Source organism: Aquarana catesbeiana, linkage group LG01 (genome assembly GCF_042186555.1).
Source record: "Aquarana catesbeiana isolate 2022-GZ linkage group LG01, ASM4218655v1, whole genome shotgun sequence".
In the NCBI taxonomy this organism is placed as follows: Eukaryota; Metazoa; Chordata; class Amphibia; order Anura; family Ranidae; genus Aquarana; species Aquarana catesbeiana.
Window position 1 is genome coordinate 431,522,965 of NC_133324.1, and position 17,115 is coordinate 431,540,079.

At 41.1% G+C, this 17,115-nt stretch overlaps 1 protein-coding gene across 3 annotated transcripts in view; it reads left to right on the plus strand.

Moving 5' to 3' along the window:
* The window catches only part of C9orf72 (C9orf72-SMCR8 complex subunit), a 99,880-nt gene that overhangs the window by 20,780 nt on the left and 61,985 nt on the right, over positions 1–17,115 (plus strand). For all 3 annotated transcript variants that reach the window (XM_073635860.1, XM_073635864.1, XM_073635865.1), the window contains exon 2: positions 14,588–15,062. In XM_073635860.1, coding sequence (XP_073491961.1) covers positions 14,619–15,062 — 444 coding nt within the window. In that variant the 5' untranslated portion in view covers positions 14,588–14,618. The remainder of the gene's footprint in view (positions 1–14,587; positions 15,063–17,115) is intronic.

The window sequence follows — 17,115 nt, forward strand, 5'->3', positions numbered from 1 at the left end:
TGTAGTGCACGACTAATAGTTGTCCTGTGGACAGATTCTCCCACCTGAGCTGTGGATCTCTTCAGCACCTCCAGACTTCTTGGCTGGTTCTCTGATTAATGCTCTCCTTTCCGACCTGTCAGTTTAGGTGGACGGCCATGTCTTGGTAGGTTTGCAGCTGTGCCATATTCTTTCCATTTTTTTGGTAACTAATTGGATAGTGCTCCGTGAGATGTTCAAAGCTTGGGATATTTTTTTATAACATAACTCTGCTTTAAACTTCTCCACAACTTTATCCCTGACCTATCTGGTGTGTTCCTTGTATTTATACTGAGATTAAATTGCACACAGGTGGTCTCTATTTACTTATTAGGTGACTTTTGAAGGCAATTGGTTAGGGGTATCAGAGTAAAGGGAGCTGAATACAAATGCAGGCCACACTTTTCAGATATTTATTTATAAAAAAAAATTGAAAACCATTTATCATTTTCCTTCCCCTTCACAATTATGTGCCACTTTGTGTTGGTCTATCACATAAAATCCCAATAAAATACATTCATATTTTTGGTTGTAACATGACAAAATGTGGAAAATTGCAAGGGGTATGAATGCTTTTTCAAGGCACTGTACACAACAACACAACACCATCAATTAAATTTTACTAAAAAATGGGGTATAATCTTGTGGTTGTACTAACATTCAATTAGGTTGTTTTTTTCTGAAAATATGTGTTTGATAAATATTTGCACAAATATTGCATGGCATAAAAAAATTGCAATTGCCACTATTTTATTCTTCAGAGTCTCTTCTTTCAGAAAATGTATAATTGTTTGGGAATTTAAAGTAATGCTAGTAGTAGCAAAAAAATGCAGATTTTATTGTGTGTGAAAAATAACCACTTTTAGTGTTACCTGTAACAGTGTTTCCAGGAGTCTTCTCCCACCCCCTCATGTTAGTAAGAAGAGAATGATCCAATCCTACAAAAACCCCAACCACTACACCATAAATATAGGAGAAAAGTCCCAGGGTGGGGAAAAAAGGACGCTGCCTTGGAAGACTCCTTGAAACACAGTTAATGGTAAAACTTACGGTGGTTTTCCCAAAGCGTCTTTCAGGACAGCTACATGAGAAGATAAAGAAGTAACACTCCTACCTTAGGGTATTTCTCCCAAATGCCAAATCTTGGTTGGAGAGTAGTTCCACGTGATAACACTTGACAAAATCCTGCTTAGTGGACCAGACCACTTCTCTTGAAATCTCCCAAGATTCTCCTGCTCTCTACCCCCATGATGCTGCCAAAGCTCTGGTTGAATGTACCCTAATACTGGAGGGAGGCTGCTGGCTTAAGCTCTTGTAAGCAGTTTCATGCAAAGGGAAGTGACTCGGCGTGATGCACACGTGAGAACGTGATGTTCCTTGTGGAGGGAGGGGCCTGACCGTGCAGCCGAGGAGGGAGCACAACGTGACCCAGGAAGAGCCAAGGGAGACATGCAGCGTGAGAGGCTAGGGTGTCTCTGTGGATGAAGACCCTGAGCTCATTTGGTACTCGGAAACTAGCGGTCAGTCAGCGTAACAGGCGGAAGACTGACGAGTGATAGACCGCCAGAAGAGTGAGACATTTTGCTGCCACGCCCCTCCCACGCGCGCTATGATCCGTGAACGGATGATATGAAATGAGTGGCAGTTGCAGAGAAGCTGTGCGGAGGATACCCAGGGTGTCCTGGTGGGAGAGAGATGAGGCGAACGGCTGAGTTAGCTGACGGAGGTGAAAGCAGGGAAAAGCAGGACGAAGAGGAGGCGGCAAATAAAGAGGTGTTACTACAATCTAATCTGTACCTGAATAGTATAAGAGCTTGTATACACCTGCTTAAATGCACATTTGCCAACCGAAGCCCTGAGCCAGTGAACTAATCATACACCCGGGAATGTTACCATTCGATATCCCCTTTGAACTGTGTGTGGAGCTACAGGCAATCTAATCTGTTCTTGGATCGTATTAGAGCCTGCATATGTATAAAGCTATTAGTCTACATCTCCGTTCTGCTGCACTTCTACTATATTGAACTGTACTGTGTTTGCCCCTGCATATACCAGCTTATCTGCATCCCTGCTTAATTGTATATCTACCAGCTGATACCATGAGTAAGTAAACTAACCATAGGCTCGGGACTGTTATTATTTGCTATCCCTCAAGTACTGAAGTGTGGAGCTATTGCAACCTGTCTCTGAACTGAAATAGAGCCTGTCTATGCATAGATCTGCTAGTTTGGATCTCTGTTTCACTGCATTTTTTCCACACTGAAGTGTATTAGACTCGGCTTATGCATATACCTGCTTGTTTACATTCCCAACTACACTCCTAATCAACTGCACATTTTATTAGCTGATGAACTGAGTAACAGATCTAGCTATATAGCCGGGACTGTGATTTTGGCTACCCTTCTAGTGCTGGGTGTGCAACCACTGCAACTTTGCTCCTGAACTGTATATGAGCTTGTTTAGGTATAAAATTGCTAGTCTACATCCCTGCTCTGCTGCTCTTCTACCATACTGGGCTGTATTAGAGACTGCTCTAGCATATACCTGCTTGCCAGCACTCCTGCTTAATTTTAAATTCTCCAGCCGATGCCCTGTATAAAGGAACTAACCATACACTTGGAGGTGTTACTCTTCATATTCCCTGAGTACTATGTGAGGAGCTATTGCAATTTAATCTGTTCTTGGACTGTACATGAGCTTGCTTAAACATAAACCTGTTAGGTTGTATCTCTTCCCAGTTGTACTTTTTCTACATCTTCTACATTGAACTGAATCAAGTCTGATTTTGCAAATAAACTGCTTGCTTACATTTTTGCTTAACTACACAAGTACCAGTCGAGGCCCTGAGATGCTGAATAAAGTATATACCTGGGACTGTAACATTGGCGATCCTCTTAGGGTTGATAGCGGAGCTATTGTAACTTACTCTGTTCCTGAATTATATTAGGGCCTGCGCATGCATAATATCTGCTAGTTTGTACCCCCGTTCAGTTGCATTTTTTTTTTCTTCCCAGTCGATTCATCAAGTACTTGAATCTACTAGAAACTTGGGATGGCTTCTTCTGGTACCCTTAATTGGGCTGGGTGAGGTACTACTGCAATTTAATCTGTACCTGAACGGTATAAGTTCGCTTGTGTATACTTTACTTTAACTGCTTGCATCCCCGCTCAGTGTACTAACACCTGCCGAATCTTTGGGTACCTGAACTAGCTGGATACTTGAGACTGTAACTTTTTGTTACTCTTCCTCGAGCGGTCCCTGGTAGCTGTGAGGAAGAGAGGACCCAGAGGAGAGAAACAACAAAATATACTACGCCCAAACACAGAAACGACACACGAATTCAGGAATTGCTAAGAATAAAAGAAAGTAAACTGGGGAAATGCAGAAGTAAGGACAAAAAAACTAGTACAAAAGGCAGAAACACGAAGGGCAGTGACCCAAAAACCCCAAAAGATAAAGCAAATACTAGTACGATTAAAAAATATCTGACTAAGGAGATAAGCCCCAAGATGTGGAAAACAACAGCAGGGAAAACAAGATAAGAAAAAAGAACCGGCAAAAAAGACAGGAGAGAACTCCGATCATTGTAGAGAAGATATAAGTACTGAGAGTGAATTGGAGATTAGAAAAATGGATGAACAGAGTGCTGGAGCCCAAATGCCAACAAAATCAGAAATGGCAGAGATGCTATTAAGACTGGAGAATGCTATAAAAGTGGAAATAAATACTCTACGAGCGGATCTGGGGCAGGTGCTGGCACGGGTAGAGGCGACAGAAGAGAGAACAGAAAAAAAGGCTCAGGAATTAAGTAAAATAAAAGAGCAAGTTAGAATAATGCATCTAAACCAGAGGAAAATCCTATACAAACTGGAAGCCCAGGAAAATCAAAATAAAAGACAAAACCTGAGAATTTGTGCATTACCAGAGGAAAGAGGGGAAGATCTGAGAAAAATTATGAACAGGATATTTAATCCTGTGTTGGATAAAGGAGTGGAAGAAGGCCTTAAGATCGAGAGAATCCATCATGTCAGGAAACCAAAAATATTGCGGAGGATTGGCCTAGCGATATAATAGTGAGATTCCAAAGATACCAAGACAAAGCCGAAATTTGGGGAAAGATGAGGGTAAGACCTCCAATAAAGTATGAAGGGGTTGACCTTCAAATCTTTACAGACCTGGCACCCGAAACACTGGCTAGGTGGTGACTACTCAAACCACTACTAGAGCAAATGCGGCCACAGAACCTCAAGTATAATTGGGGATTTCCAGCATGCCTGATAGGCCAGAAGGATGGAAGATCAATGACATTAAGGTTTCTGGAAGATTTACAGGAAATTTTTAATAAATTGGATATACAAGTCCCTATAATCTTAGGATGGACAGAAGTAGAAAATAGGTTATAGAAGGCAGACGGACATGAGTAAAAGACTTGCATAGAGTTACAGGGGAAATAAAAAAAAAAAAGAATAAAAATTGGTAACTGTATATGGCTGGGGTGGGAGAGGGAGGAGGGTGGAGAAGGGGGGGAGAGGCGTGTCTCTCACAGAAAAATGGTAAATACCCATATAGATTTTATTACCGCCAGCTAGATGGGAGTCAACAGCCCTTAGAAGGCAGCACGATGAGAGTAAGTAAAAGGAGGGTGGAGATAAAAGAATGACAACAGTAAAGTTTATAACATATAATGTTAGAGGTCTGAATACGCCAACTAAGAGACACAATCTTAAAAGAGCTCAAACATTATAGTGCTGAAGTGGTGTTTTTGCAGGAGACCCATCTGTCGCAGGAAACGCACGTAAAATTGTTCTCCAAAGATTTCCCATTATGGTATTATGGTGACTCAACAGCAAAGAGAGCCAAGGGGGTGGCAATTGGATTTGCCAGGGGGACGCAGTTCCAACTGGAGGAAAGGATTACTGACCCGGAAGGAAGATATCTCTTCTGGAAGGGAAGTGTAGGTGGAACGGTTTACACGCTGGCAAATATCTATTGCCCCAATAGGAACCCAATAAAGTATCTAAAAGAGGTTATGGGGAAGTTAACGGATTTTAAGAAAGGAAATGTGATAATGATGGGTGACCTGAACTTCAGTATGGATCCTGAGTTAGATAGCACGTCCTGTGTGCAGGGGACAAAAAACGTATTGCTGGAAATGATTAAACAGAAAATGCAATCAGTGTCAATTGGTGGACGTGTGGAGGGTCCAGCACCCGAAAATGCGAGATTATACGTTCTACTCCCCCGTACATGGGACGTACTCCAGGATCGATTATATAATGGTAGACCACACATCATTGGAATTGGTAACTGAAACAAAGATAGAAATAGCCACGCTATCCGACCACGCCCCCATGACAATGAAAATAAGAGTAACTGGTATTTAAAGACCTCCTTATTCATGGCGACTGAATGAAGCTCTAATTCAGGATAAGAAAGAAGCAAAAAGGGTTAAAAAAGAAATAGAACAATATTTTCTGATTGATGACACAAAAGAAATATCAGATGCTACCCTATGGGAGGTGCACAAGGCCTACATTAGGGGTATCCTTATTGCCATAGGAGCAGGGAAAAAAAAGAGAGAACAAAAAATATGAAATCATTCATAGAAGATATATACAGATTGGAACAAAGACATAAAAAAACATAAAGGTCAACATCAGGAAATATATCACACATTAGTAATGGAGAGATGAATTAAAAGATCTGATGGAACTGGAGACGACACGGACATTCAATAGAATCTCAAAAGAAAGATACTTATGGGGAAACAAAGCGAGTAAACATTTAGCTAGAATGTTAAAAAAGAAAAAAATCAATAAATTTCATAGAAAAAATACAAAACAGGAGGGGGGAGATGGTATATAAGGCCAAGGAGATAGCGGAAGTGTTTAAGAGCTACTATGGGGCATTGTACTCTGTAAATCAGAAGAGACAACAGGATACAGAAAAGATAAAAGATTTCTTAAAAAAAGCTTGCTTACCCCAAATAAGTGAAAGTGAAAAGGATATGTTAGAAAAACCTATAACGGAGGAAGAAATCAATAAAGCTTTACAAGAATCGGCCTCGGGTAGAAGTCCAGGATCGGATGGTTTTACAACTTTTTACTTAAAGTATAATGAGATTTTAGTCCCCAAACTATGTCATTATATGAATGGATTGGGGACAGAATTTGGGATGAGTGGAGAAGCCCTGGCGGCCTCAATAACAGTTGTTTTGAAGGAGGGGAAAGATGGCACGCTTTGTTCTAGCTACCAGCCAATATCCTTGTTAAATGCCAATACAAAATTGTATGCTAAAGTATTAGCGACAAAGATGAAGGATTTGATGAATAGCCTGGTACACACGGACCAGGTGGGGTTCATTCCAGGGAAGGAGGGGAGAGACAACGGATTGAGAACGTTGCTTCTCCTCCCAGAAAATAAAAAAAAGGGGGGGTCCCCAGTTCTAGTCCTGTCGATGGACGCCGAAAAGGCTTTCGACAGGGTAGACTGGGGATTCATGATAGAAACACTGGAATCTATGGGAGTGGGCCCAAGAATGATCCAATTGATCAAAGTACTGTATAAACAACCAACTGCGACAGTAAACATCAACGGGATGCCATCCCCCTCCTTTGAAATGAGAAATGGGACGAGACAGGGATGTCTCCTATCTCCACTTCTCTTTGTGCTGTCCCTAGAACCTCTCCTTGCTACGATCTGAAGCAACCCAGATATAAGAGGTATTAATACAGGGTAGGAAAAACATAAACTGGCAGCGTTTGCCGATTTATGTGGTGTTCTATATATCGAACCCTAGGATGACAATGCCAAATCTTTTATTAAAACAATATGGAGAGTTGTCAAACTTTAAAATAAATCTTACAAAATTATAGATCCTCAATATAAATTTAAGTAAATATAAGAACCTGCAAAAGGAATTCCAATTGCCATGGAGGAAGGAGGTAAAATATTTGGGGATACGGCTAACCCTCATTAGACGAAATTAAAAAAAAGAAATAAAAAAATAGAAATAAGACCCCTTTCCTGGATAGGGTGCATTAACACCGTAAAGATGGTTATATTACCCAAAATAATGTACAAATTCCAAATGCTGCCGATATCATTACCACAATATTATTTTAAAGCACTAAAAACTATGTTAATGAAATTTATTTGGCAAAATAAAAAAACCTAGAATCTCATTTTCTGTATTAAGCCAAGGGAAAAAACAAGGGGGCTTGGGGGTCCCTGACCTTAAATGTTATAATGCAGTGGTGCTATCACGAGTAGTTGAATGGATAAAAGGTGGGTTAAGTTAGAGAATAATATGTGTGGTGCACAACTAAGAAGTATAATATGGAACACCCCACAATACAGGGCACTGGGTGTTAACACGCATGAAATGACACGTAACGCACTTAAAATTTGGGATTTGATTCACAAGCAAAGTAAGTGGATGTACAACTCACCTTTAAGTTTGTTGAAAGAAAATGATTATTTTAAACCAGGTAAAAGAATAATAGGTGGGAACTGGATAATAAGGGATAATGCACAATTAAGAGATATAATATGAAAGGGGAAAATGAGCACATTTCAAGAGATGCAACACAGCACGGATGTAATAGTGATAAATGAATGGCGCTACATCCAGCTGAAGCACTTCGTATAGAACTTGCCTCAACCAATAAGAACAGGAGATGAACTAACGCCGCTGGAAGGGTTATGTACAGTAGTGAATAAAAGAAACAATATCTCTAAAATTTATAAAATCCTAATAGAAGTGGAAGAACTGGAGGTCCCGCCATACTTTAACAAATGGGAAAAAGAATTGGGGATACGGGGTAAAAAACACAATATTGGAAAGATTTTGACACTAACACATAGCTCCGCTGTAGATATAAGGACGGCTGAAATTAATTATAAATGCCTCGCGAGGTGGTACGCAACCCCAGATAAAACATGTAAATTTCAACCGGGAGAATCCCCGGAATGTTGGTGAGGATGTAAGGCGGTAAGAACGATGGCCCACCTGTGGTGGGAGTGCCCTAAGATCCAAAAATATTGGAAAGAGGTTTTACACCTAATAACGGAAATTACTAAAAAAGAAATCCCGGAAGAACTGTGGATATGTTTATTTCATGGAGTGGAAGGCTCCGTCAAAAAAATACAAAGAGTCAATAATTCCCCACCTGTTGAGTGCCGCGAAAAGCCTTATACCCAAAAAGTGGCAAGAAGTAGAAGGCCCTAGGATCTGGGAATGGATAAATGCTATAGAAGATACATGTAACATGGAGAAATTGGGAAGTAGCGGGGAGAGAAAAAAGTGACGAGGTGATTGATAAATGGGAAAGCTGGAAAGAGTTCAAGAAGATGTGGAAATATGTGGAGGTAATAAGTTGGAGAGAGGGAGGAGGCCTGCTTTAATGGGTGAAACAGAATAGAATCAGAGTGGTGAGAGGGGGAAAGGAGGGGAGGATGGGGGGGGGGGGTGTTGGGGAGAGGGGAATTGGTATATATTCTGATGTAAAGTACGATGTGGAATGTAAATTGTGTGGTGTTGTGTGTTTTTTTTTTTTTTTTTTTTTTTTTTTTTTTTTATGTAGTACAACTTCCTTTTGTGTATGTTAAGGATTTCGGTAAAATTAAAAAAAAAAAAAAAGTCTCATGGATCCACCTGGCTAAACAGCTTTTGGAAGTCGAAAGACCTTTATTTGGTCCGCTAAATAGAACTATCTCATGGAAATGATATGAGAATTCCAAATACTTGAGGAGACACCCTCTTGCGTCCCTAAAATGAACGGAACTTCCTTCTCATTTTTAGGAGAGTTTTATAAAATGATGGAAGAACTACTAAATTGATGAAAATCTGAAGACACCTTAGGGAGATAGGATCTGGTCTGATAATAACCCTATCTTTCAAAACACACAAATAGGGATACATAAAAATCCCCCAAATCTTCTGGCTGTAGTAATGGCTAACAAAAATGCAATCTTTAGAGTCAGAACAGCTAGACAAAGGTTCAAAAGTCTCTTTAGTTAAGGCATGCAAAACTAGGGACCGGTCCCAGGGAGCCACTGCCTTTAACACCATAGGAGTACATCCTTGCTTAGTCAACAGAAATCTTTTAACTAAGGAATTTTCTGCCAATCTAAGTGAAGAAATGTCATCCGCCCACCAAGGATTCCTCTAAAGGGTCCAAAGCTTTATTTTTGTGGTCACATGGTTAACATATGGCAATGCTTCCTAGCCACGTAGGGCCCCTTGGTCAAGCAAGTGACACTTGCCTGATGAAGGGGCCATGTGTGGCTCCGAAACATTGTTGTATGTTTACCATGTGACCATAAAAATAAAGCTTTGGTTCCTTTTTAAGGAATCTTTGGTGTGATGATGTTGTTTCTTCACTTTGATTGTCCATGGTTTCCACCAGCCTATGGTCATTACAGCACCCAGCATTACTGAACAGCCATTTTCTTGAATGTGTGCGTGGGGAATATTGCGTGTGGACTTCTGCCAATTTAAGATTCAGGAAAACTGATAAAACTGCTGCCTGCACCGTAAGGGTGCTAGGCATCAGACACTTGTCTAGGACTGTGGGAACAGAATTGTTTCCCTGATTTCTTCTTCCGGGAAGAGGAAGGTCTTCCGGACCTTGGAATAAATCTTTCTAGTGCAAAGTTTTCAGCTAATCGGAATGGTATCAATTACCTTCTCTGAGCATACCTTGTTCCTGAGGATCTTCCTCTCAGCCTCCAGGCTGTCAAACCAAAGATATGTGGATTGGGATGAATCACTGGCCCCTGAAGGAGAAGGTCCTGCCAGTCTGGAAGGGTCCATGGAGAGAAGATCAGTAGGGACATAGAAAAATGAGCTTCTCTTCGCAATCAGAACAGAGGGGAGCCAGACTGAGTGCAGTATTAATCATGAATTTTAATAAAAACAAGTAGTAACTCACAAGTAAGATGACTGAGTTCAGCATGTGGTTAAAATCTAGTCCCGGAAGCTCTAGAGAGTCCTATTAGCCTTGGGAGCCTGGAGCGCTGATGGTGTTGCATGGGTCCAGGGAGAGCTGGAAAACAACAAGCAGCTGATCACGGCCGTGACGAGCGTGAACCGCAAGATGGTACCGGACGTTGCGTCATAGGAACAGGAAATACGACTGTTCACAAGTAAAGGGGCGATAATGCCTTTCAAAGCATCAGCTCCTTCATCAGACCGTCTGGCCCCCTCTGTTCCCTTTTCAATACAGAGTCCACTGTTTCACTCTAAAGCCTCGTACACACGGTTCAATTGTTGGAAGGGGATTGTCTGTTGACAGACTGTTGTCCTAAATTCTTATCGTTAGTACGCTCCTTTAGACAATTGTTTTCCAATTTTTGGCCAACAAATGTTGGATGACAGGCTAGTAAATTTTCAGCGGACAATGGCTCCACGTCATGCATGCAAACATGCATGCTTGGAATCAATGCTTACCAAACCTGAAATTAGCAGAAGGGGCCCAAAGGGTGGCATTCAAGAGCGGAAATTCCTCATAGTATGTCACTACGTTCGTGTTATCAAACGACAATTTGCTTACTGTTAGTATGCAAGACAAGATCCTTGCACAATCCCTTTTGACAAAAATCAGACGCTCGGTTGGTCAACAATCGTACCGTGTGTACAAGGCTTAAGGGTGCTGCCTCCAGGTGCTGATAATACAAGATTACAGACTATCCATGGACTATGTGTTTTAACATATTTATGTGTGAATGTTCACACACATGATTCATGCATACCAAGTGTATATTCCAGTTGCCATATATTTTTATGCTATCGCCTTTTATCTAGCGCCGCTGTTCACCATTGTAGCTTCTCCTCGGACAATGCAGGGCGATAAGAATTTTTCCTTCCCGTAGTTACAGGAGGCGAATAGATCTGTTTCGGATGTCCCACACCTGGCCATAATTTGTGCAAAAACCTCCAGGTTCAACTCCCACTCCCTCTGTTTCACTGAAAATTGACTAAGGTAGTCTGTCAGAATGTTATCTGATCCTTTGAGGTGGACCACCTTCAGAGAACTCAAGATCTCCTGGGATAGGGCTTGCAGAGAGGGGAAAATTGTGCCTCCTTGTTTGTTCGCATATGCCACAATGGTGACATCGTCTGAAAAAAGAAGATGTCTTTCCTTTGAATAATACCTGAAAACGCCTTTAAGGCATTGCCTGCCACCAGGAGTTCCCTGTAGTTGGAAGAGGTAAATGCCAGTTTCGGACACCAGGCCCCTTGAACTTGACGAGTCCCTGAATGAGCCTTCCCAACCCCAGGTACTGGTGCCCGTAATTCGGCATGGCGCCTCCTGATCCCAGGGGTACCCTAAACCTAAATTCAGAGGATTCTTCCACCAAGAGAGTCCCAAAGAATCTCCTTCTGGAAGAGCAACTACCCTGTCCGCAGAATTCTGTCCGTGATCCCAATTGTCTAGCAAAAAAATGTTGCAGGTTGCTTGAATGTTGCTGTGTCCAGGTTACCCCTGGGATGGCCACCATCGTCAGTCCTAAAATGTGCACGATCTGTCTGATAGAGACCTGCTTGAGAGGACTGAGCTTCTGTGCCGAAGACACCAATCTGTGCAGTATTGGATTGTTGGCACATAGGGGGATAGAGGATTTAAAATGATTAGCAATTGAGCGCTGTATAACATTCGTTTGTGATACATCTGTCAACATGCCTCTCTGAGCCTGTCATAAGGAAGCTGACAGGCTCAGAGAGGCATGCTGACAGCGGGTGCATCGTGGGTTGGACAGGGACAACCAAGGAGCCTGGATGTGACCCTGCATTATTTACTTTTTTTACTTGACCATTAGGGGGAAGGGGGACACTGATGGCAGAGTAATGCCCCATACACACAGTCGGATTTTCCGACGGAAAATGTGTGATAGGACCTTGTTGTCGGAAATTCCAACCGTGTGTAGGCTTCATCACACATTTTCCATCGGATTTTCCGACACACAAAGTTTGAGAGCAGGCTATAAAATTTTCCGACAACAAAATCCGTTGTCGGAATTTCCGATCATGTGTACACAAATCCGACGCACAAAGTGCTACGCATGCTCAGAATAAATAAAGAGATGAAAGCTATTGGGTACTGCCCCGTTTATAGTCCCGACGTATGTGTTTTATGTCACTGCGTTCAGAACGATCGGATTTTCCGACAACTTTGTGTGACCGTGTGTATGCAAGACAAGTTTGAGCCAACATCCGTCGGAAAAATCCTAGGATTTTGTTGTCGGAATGTCCGATCAATGTCCGACCGTGTGTACGGGGCATAAGAGTTGACTATGACCATGAAGGTAAGAGAGGACACTGACCAGCAGAGTAAGTGGGGACATGCGCCAATCAAACACAATTTTTCCAGCTGTCCTGTTTGATAGGAGTTGAACACTAGAACGGGAATGGCCAAAGATGGATTTAAATTTGGTCGGTCCCTGCTGAACCGGCTGAATTTTAATCCATCTATGGTCAGCTTAAGTTATACACAAACTGACAGCGTGGCTGTGATTCACGCACAGAGACAATGCATCTGTTGATGTGGTGAGGAAATCATGGAGATCTACTTTAACTTTTTCCCAAAAGAAAGTTATAAATTGTTATAAATGTTATTAAATCCTTGCTCAAACAGACCAATGTTATTTTCTGACATGTTCCGATTTACATTCTGCCAACTAGCACATGTGCACTGTATGTTATCTTCCAGGCATGTCTCTGGCGATAACTGTCACTGTTGCTAAAGTATTTATGTCAACTCTTTCAAGCCTTTAGATGGCTTGTGTCATATCTATTCACAGCACCATGGCAATTGCAGGTATAAATAGAGGCTAAGATGGTGCCATCCTTGGCAAATAGAAGGGTTTAATTAGGGGCTTTAACACTTGTGAGTTTGTTTGTGATGTCCTTTACAGGACTCTAAAGCATGCTGAGTTGAAAGAAGGGGATCCTTATTATGTGACCTGACAGTCATGTAACTAACCTCTCCACTAGTCACTAGTTCTCTCAATGGTACACTGCAGGCTCCACATAGCAGCCTGCATTTTATAAATGAGGTGTGAAATGCAGGTGGTTGTGGGGATTAATGCTGCATTTATCCAACAGAGATCAGATAGCTCTTGTCTTATGAGTGTACCATTGAGGTAGTCTTATTGGACAGTAGGATGGAGATTTAAAGGAAGGGCATATCAGATCTCAGTAACAAAGTGAATCTAAATCAGATTGATAAAAATTAACACCGTGCGTTTTTATTTTGCATTAAAAATGCATGGACAGTGCTCAACATGGATTCTAATGTCCATAGTTCACACCGACACGTGCATTTCAGTGCAGTCAACAAAAGTAGAACATGATGCATTTTTTTTCTGTATGGAAATATTCTGGAATGCTGCAAAACACATCAAAAAAACATCAAAATGCAAATATCCTTAACCACTTAACAACCACCCGCCCACATCCTACCACAGGCAACTGGCCTCTGTAGGCAAATCTACGTAATGTTACGTCGCTGCCTACTTCCGGGTTTAGGATGTGGGAGCCTGTCAGCAAATCTCCCGCCAATTATTCACTGAGACATGCTGATCAGCTGTGTACATTCACACCTGAGAGCTCTGTGTTGAAATTCAACTCAGAGCTCTGTACACAGTTTCTCATCCCTGCAAAGCTGGGATGTGAAACTGAGATCATTAGTAAAAAGCAACACACTGTACACATTTTTAGCACTGATCACTGTATTATTGACACTCGTGTTGTCAGTAGCAATTCGTTTCCCCCCCAGCGTCAATGTCCGATTGTCCGCCGCAATGTTGCTTTCCCGCTTAAAAGTCGTGGATCCCTGCCATTAGTAGTATAAAAAAATCATTCTAGTTTTATATACCATTGTTTTGTAGGCACTTTAACTTTCACGCAAAACAATCAATATACACTAATTGTTTTGTTTTTGTTTTTTTGTTTTTTTTAATCAGCAGAATACATTTTGGCCATAAAATGTTATGAAGAAACTTGATTTGCTTTATTATTTAATTGTATATATTTTACAGCAGAAAGTAAAGAATATAGTTTGTTTTTGTTTTTTTTTCAAAAATGTTCGGCGTTTTTTCATTTATATCGCAAAAAATAAAAAACCCAGTGGTGATCAAATACCACCAAAAGAAAGCACTATTTGTGTGAAAAAAAATTATATATAAATTTTGTTTGGGTACAGTGTTGCATGACTGCGCAATCGCCAGTTACAGTAGTGCAGTGCAAAAAAATGGCCTGGTCAAGAAGGGGGGAATATCTTCCAGAGCTGAAGTTGTTAATTAAGATGTAAAAGAAAAGATGGGAAAAAAGGCAACGTAACGCATCAAAATTGTGCATGCAGAAATGCATCCAGAACTCAGAAATTGTGGTGTGAACCAGCCCTTAAAATAGAGGACAGGTTTCCTGGAGCAATCCCATTATCCATGACAATAGAACTTTTACTCATACTATGGAATGGGGTGGGTAGAGTAGTAACTAACAGTAGTGTTTTTTGTTTTTTTTTAATTCATCAATTAAAACTGATTTATGCTTTCCTGATGCAGGAATGAAGCTGTCTGCCAATGAGATGTGAAGATGTCAGCCCTTTGTCCTCCACCTTCTCCAGCAGTAGCCAAGACTTTAATAAGCATAGATGGCTATTCACCTCTGTTGGCTGCCACATTTGCTTACTGGGATAACATCCTAGGCCCACGAGTAAGGCACATCTGGGCCCCGAAGAATGATGAGGAAGTGCTTAGCGATGGAGAGATTACATTCCTGGCAAATCACACTTTAAACGGCGAGATTCTGAGAAATGCAGAGAGCGGGGCTATTGATGTCAAGTTTTTTGTGCTTTCAGAGAAGGGGGTAATCATTGTTTCGCTTATATTTGATGGAAACTGGAATGGCGATCGGAGCACATATGGCCTCTCTGTAATATTGCCACAAACAGAGCTGAGCTTCTACTTGCCTCTACACAGAGTCTGTGTGGCCCGCCTCACACACATCATCCGAAAAGGAAGGATATGGATGCACAAGGTATGGCCATTTTTTTTTTTTTTAATGCATACTTATGTGCACTTTAAAGGAGCAGAATGCTAATGGTCTTCACAATATGAATCTTAAAGTACCCAACTGCACAAAAACAAGATCTTTAGCTTCATATTTAGTCTAAATATATATAAATTATATTCTGCGTGTACCCAAAATATTATGTGATGAATTGTGTAAATGTGCGAATGCTGCTGCTCGAGAATCAAAATACTAATTCAAACAATATATACACAAATGAGTGCGCAATCACAGATAATAAATTCTAACAAAAATTGCAATGAAAGGGGGGGGGGGGGGGGAGTGATCCACATAAACTTTCAATAAGTGTCCTCTAAAAAAATGAATTCTGACTCTAAAGAAAAAGTGTCCATAGGTGCCTTAGACCCCTTTCACACTGGAGCGTTTTTCAGTCGCTATAGCGTTAAAAATAGCGCCTGCAAACCGCCCTAAAACAGCTGCTCCATTCACTCCAGTGTAAAAGCCCAAGGGTTTTCACACTGGAGCGGCGCACTGGTAGAGCGTCAGAAAAAGTCCTGCCTGCAGCTTCTTTGGAGCGGTGAACTCGCCGCTCCTCCACCGCTGCTCCCCATTGAAATCAATGGGGCAGCGCTGCGATACCGCCGGCAAAACGCAGCTTTGTTTTCAGTTAAAACCGCCCCCGCTAGCGGCCGAATAGCACCGCTAAAACGACGGTAAAGCGGCGCTAAAAATAGCGCCGCTTTACCGGTGGTGGCACAGTGTGAAAGAGGTCTTAGTATGGAATCTTGCAAATCCACGCTATTATACGGTGTATGACAAACAAAGCCTCTTTGTTATGCAATTATCAATAGAACTGGAAAGCACAAACTAATAAAAACATTGCCCGCAGTTTAAAAAAAAAAAGAAAAATCAGTAGGGACACGGTAATAAAAACCTGGCAGAGGCTATAACCCTTCCCCACTCCATCCAACGTGAAATAATAAAAGTTTTGGGAGGGTTTGGGCTTTAATCATTTCCACAGGTCTTTATACCTGCCAGGGGACAGTTACACATCCTGATAATGCTGGCAATTATATATTGTAACTCGGTCACAGGTAAGAGAAGAGTGAGTACGCAGCACGTCATCGAAGTCTATGGAGACATATGAGTCATACAGATGGCAGTGGTGAATACTGTGGAATCGCATTACTGTTCATTCAGTGTACATCTCTTTCTCAGAGCACTTCAGCAAAATGCTGTATAGAAATCTCTATAAAATGACTTTGTCCTTCTTCCAGGCTTCCTGTATATTTTTTTACTCTTAGCTATACAACATAACTTAAAATAATGTATTTGGCATGTTGTACCCTTTTTAAAAGGGACATTTGCCATTGTTAATCAGCATTGTTGATAAATCTTTCATTGCAGTATAACATCTTGTAAACTCCTTTTTCATTGATTTCCTGAAACTTTTTTATATGTATACAGGAATGTTATCACAATATACTTTACATAATTGACTTAGACTTTAAATTTAATGGCTCCTTAAAATGATTGTTGTCAGCAGAGGAGCTTTCTACTTATTCATGGCCTCTAAAATCAAATCACAACAGGACATGCATGGTAAATTCCTAAAAGGTTACAGGAAGCAATTATAATTTATCGATATTTGGTATAATATAACGTATGTGTTGTCTTGGCTTTGAAAATATGGAACAAAATCATAGATTTCATTCAGCTTTTGTAGAGGGTACGTGGTATTAGCCTGCAGTGAGATAATGCTGCCAAGTGCAAGCAAATCATTCATAGCATTTCCTTGCCAAGGGATCCATTTAATAAATGGCAGAGTTTTTCCTGCCATAAGGTCTATTCACCAAGCTGCAGAAGATTTTCTTCTCACGGGGTCCATTCACTAATCCATTCACCAAGGTGAAGTTCTTCCTGCCATAGGATCCAATTAGTAAGTTGTAGGCATTTTTCCTACAATAGGGTCCATTCATAAGCTGCAGGAGTATATCTACTATATAAGTACTATAACTTCGTTTGGTACAGTTTGTCATGATGATTTTTTTTCTATTGA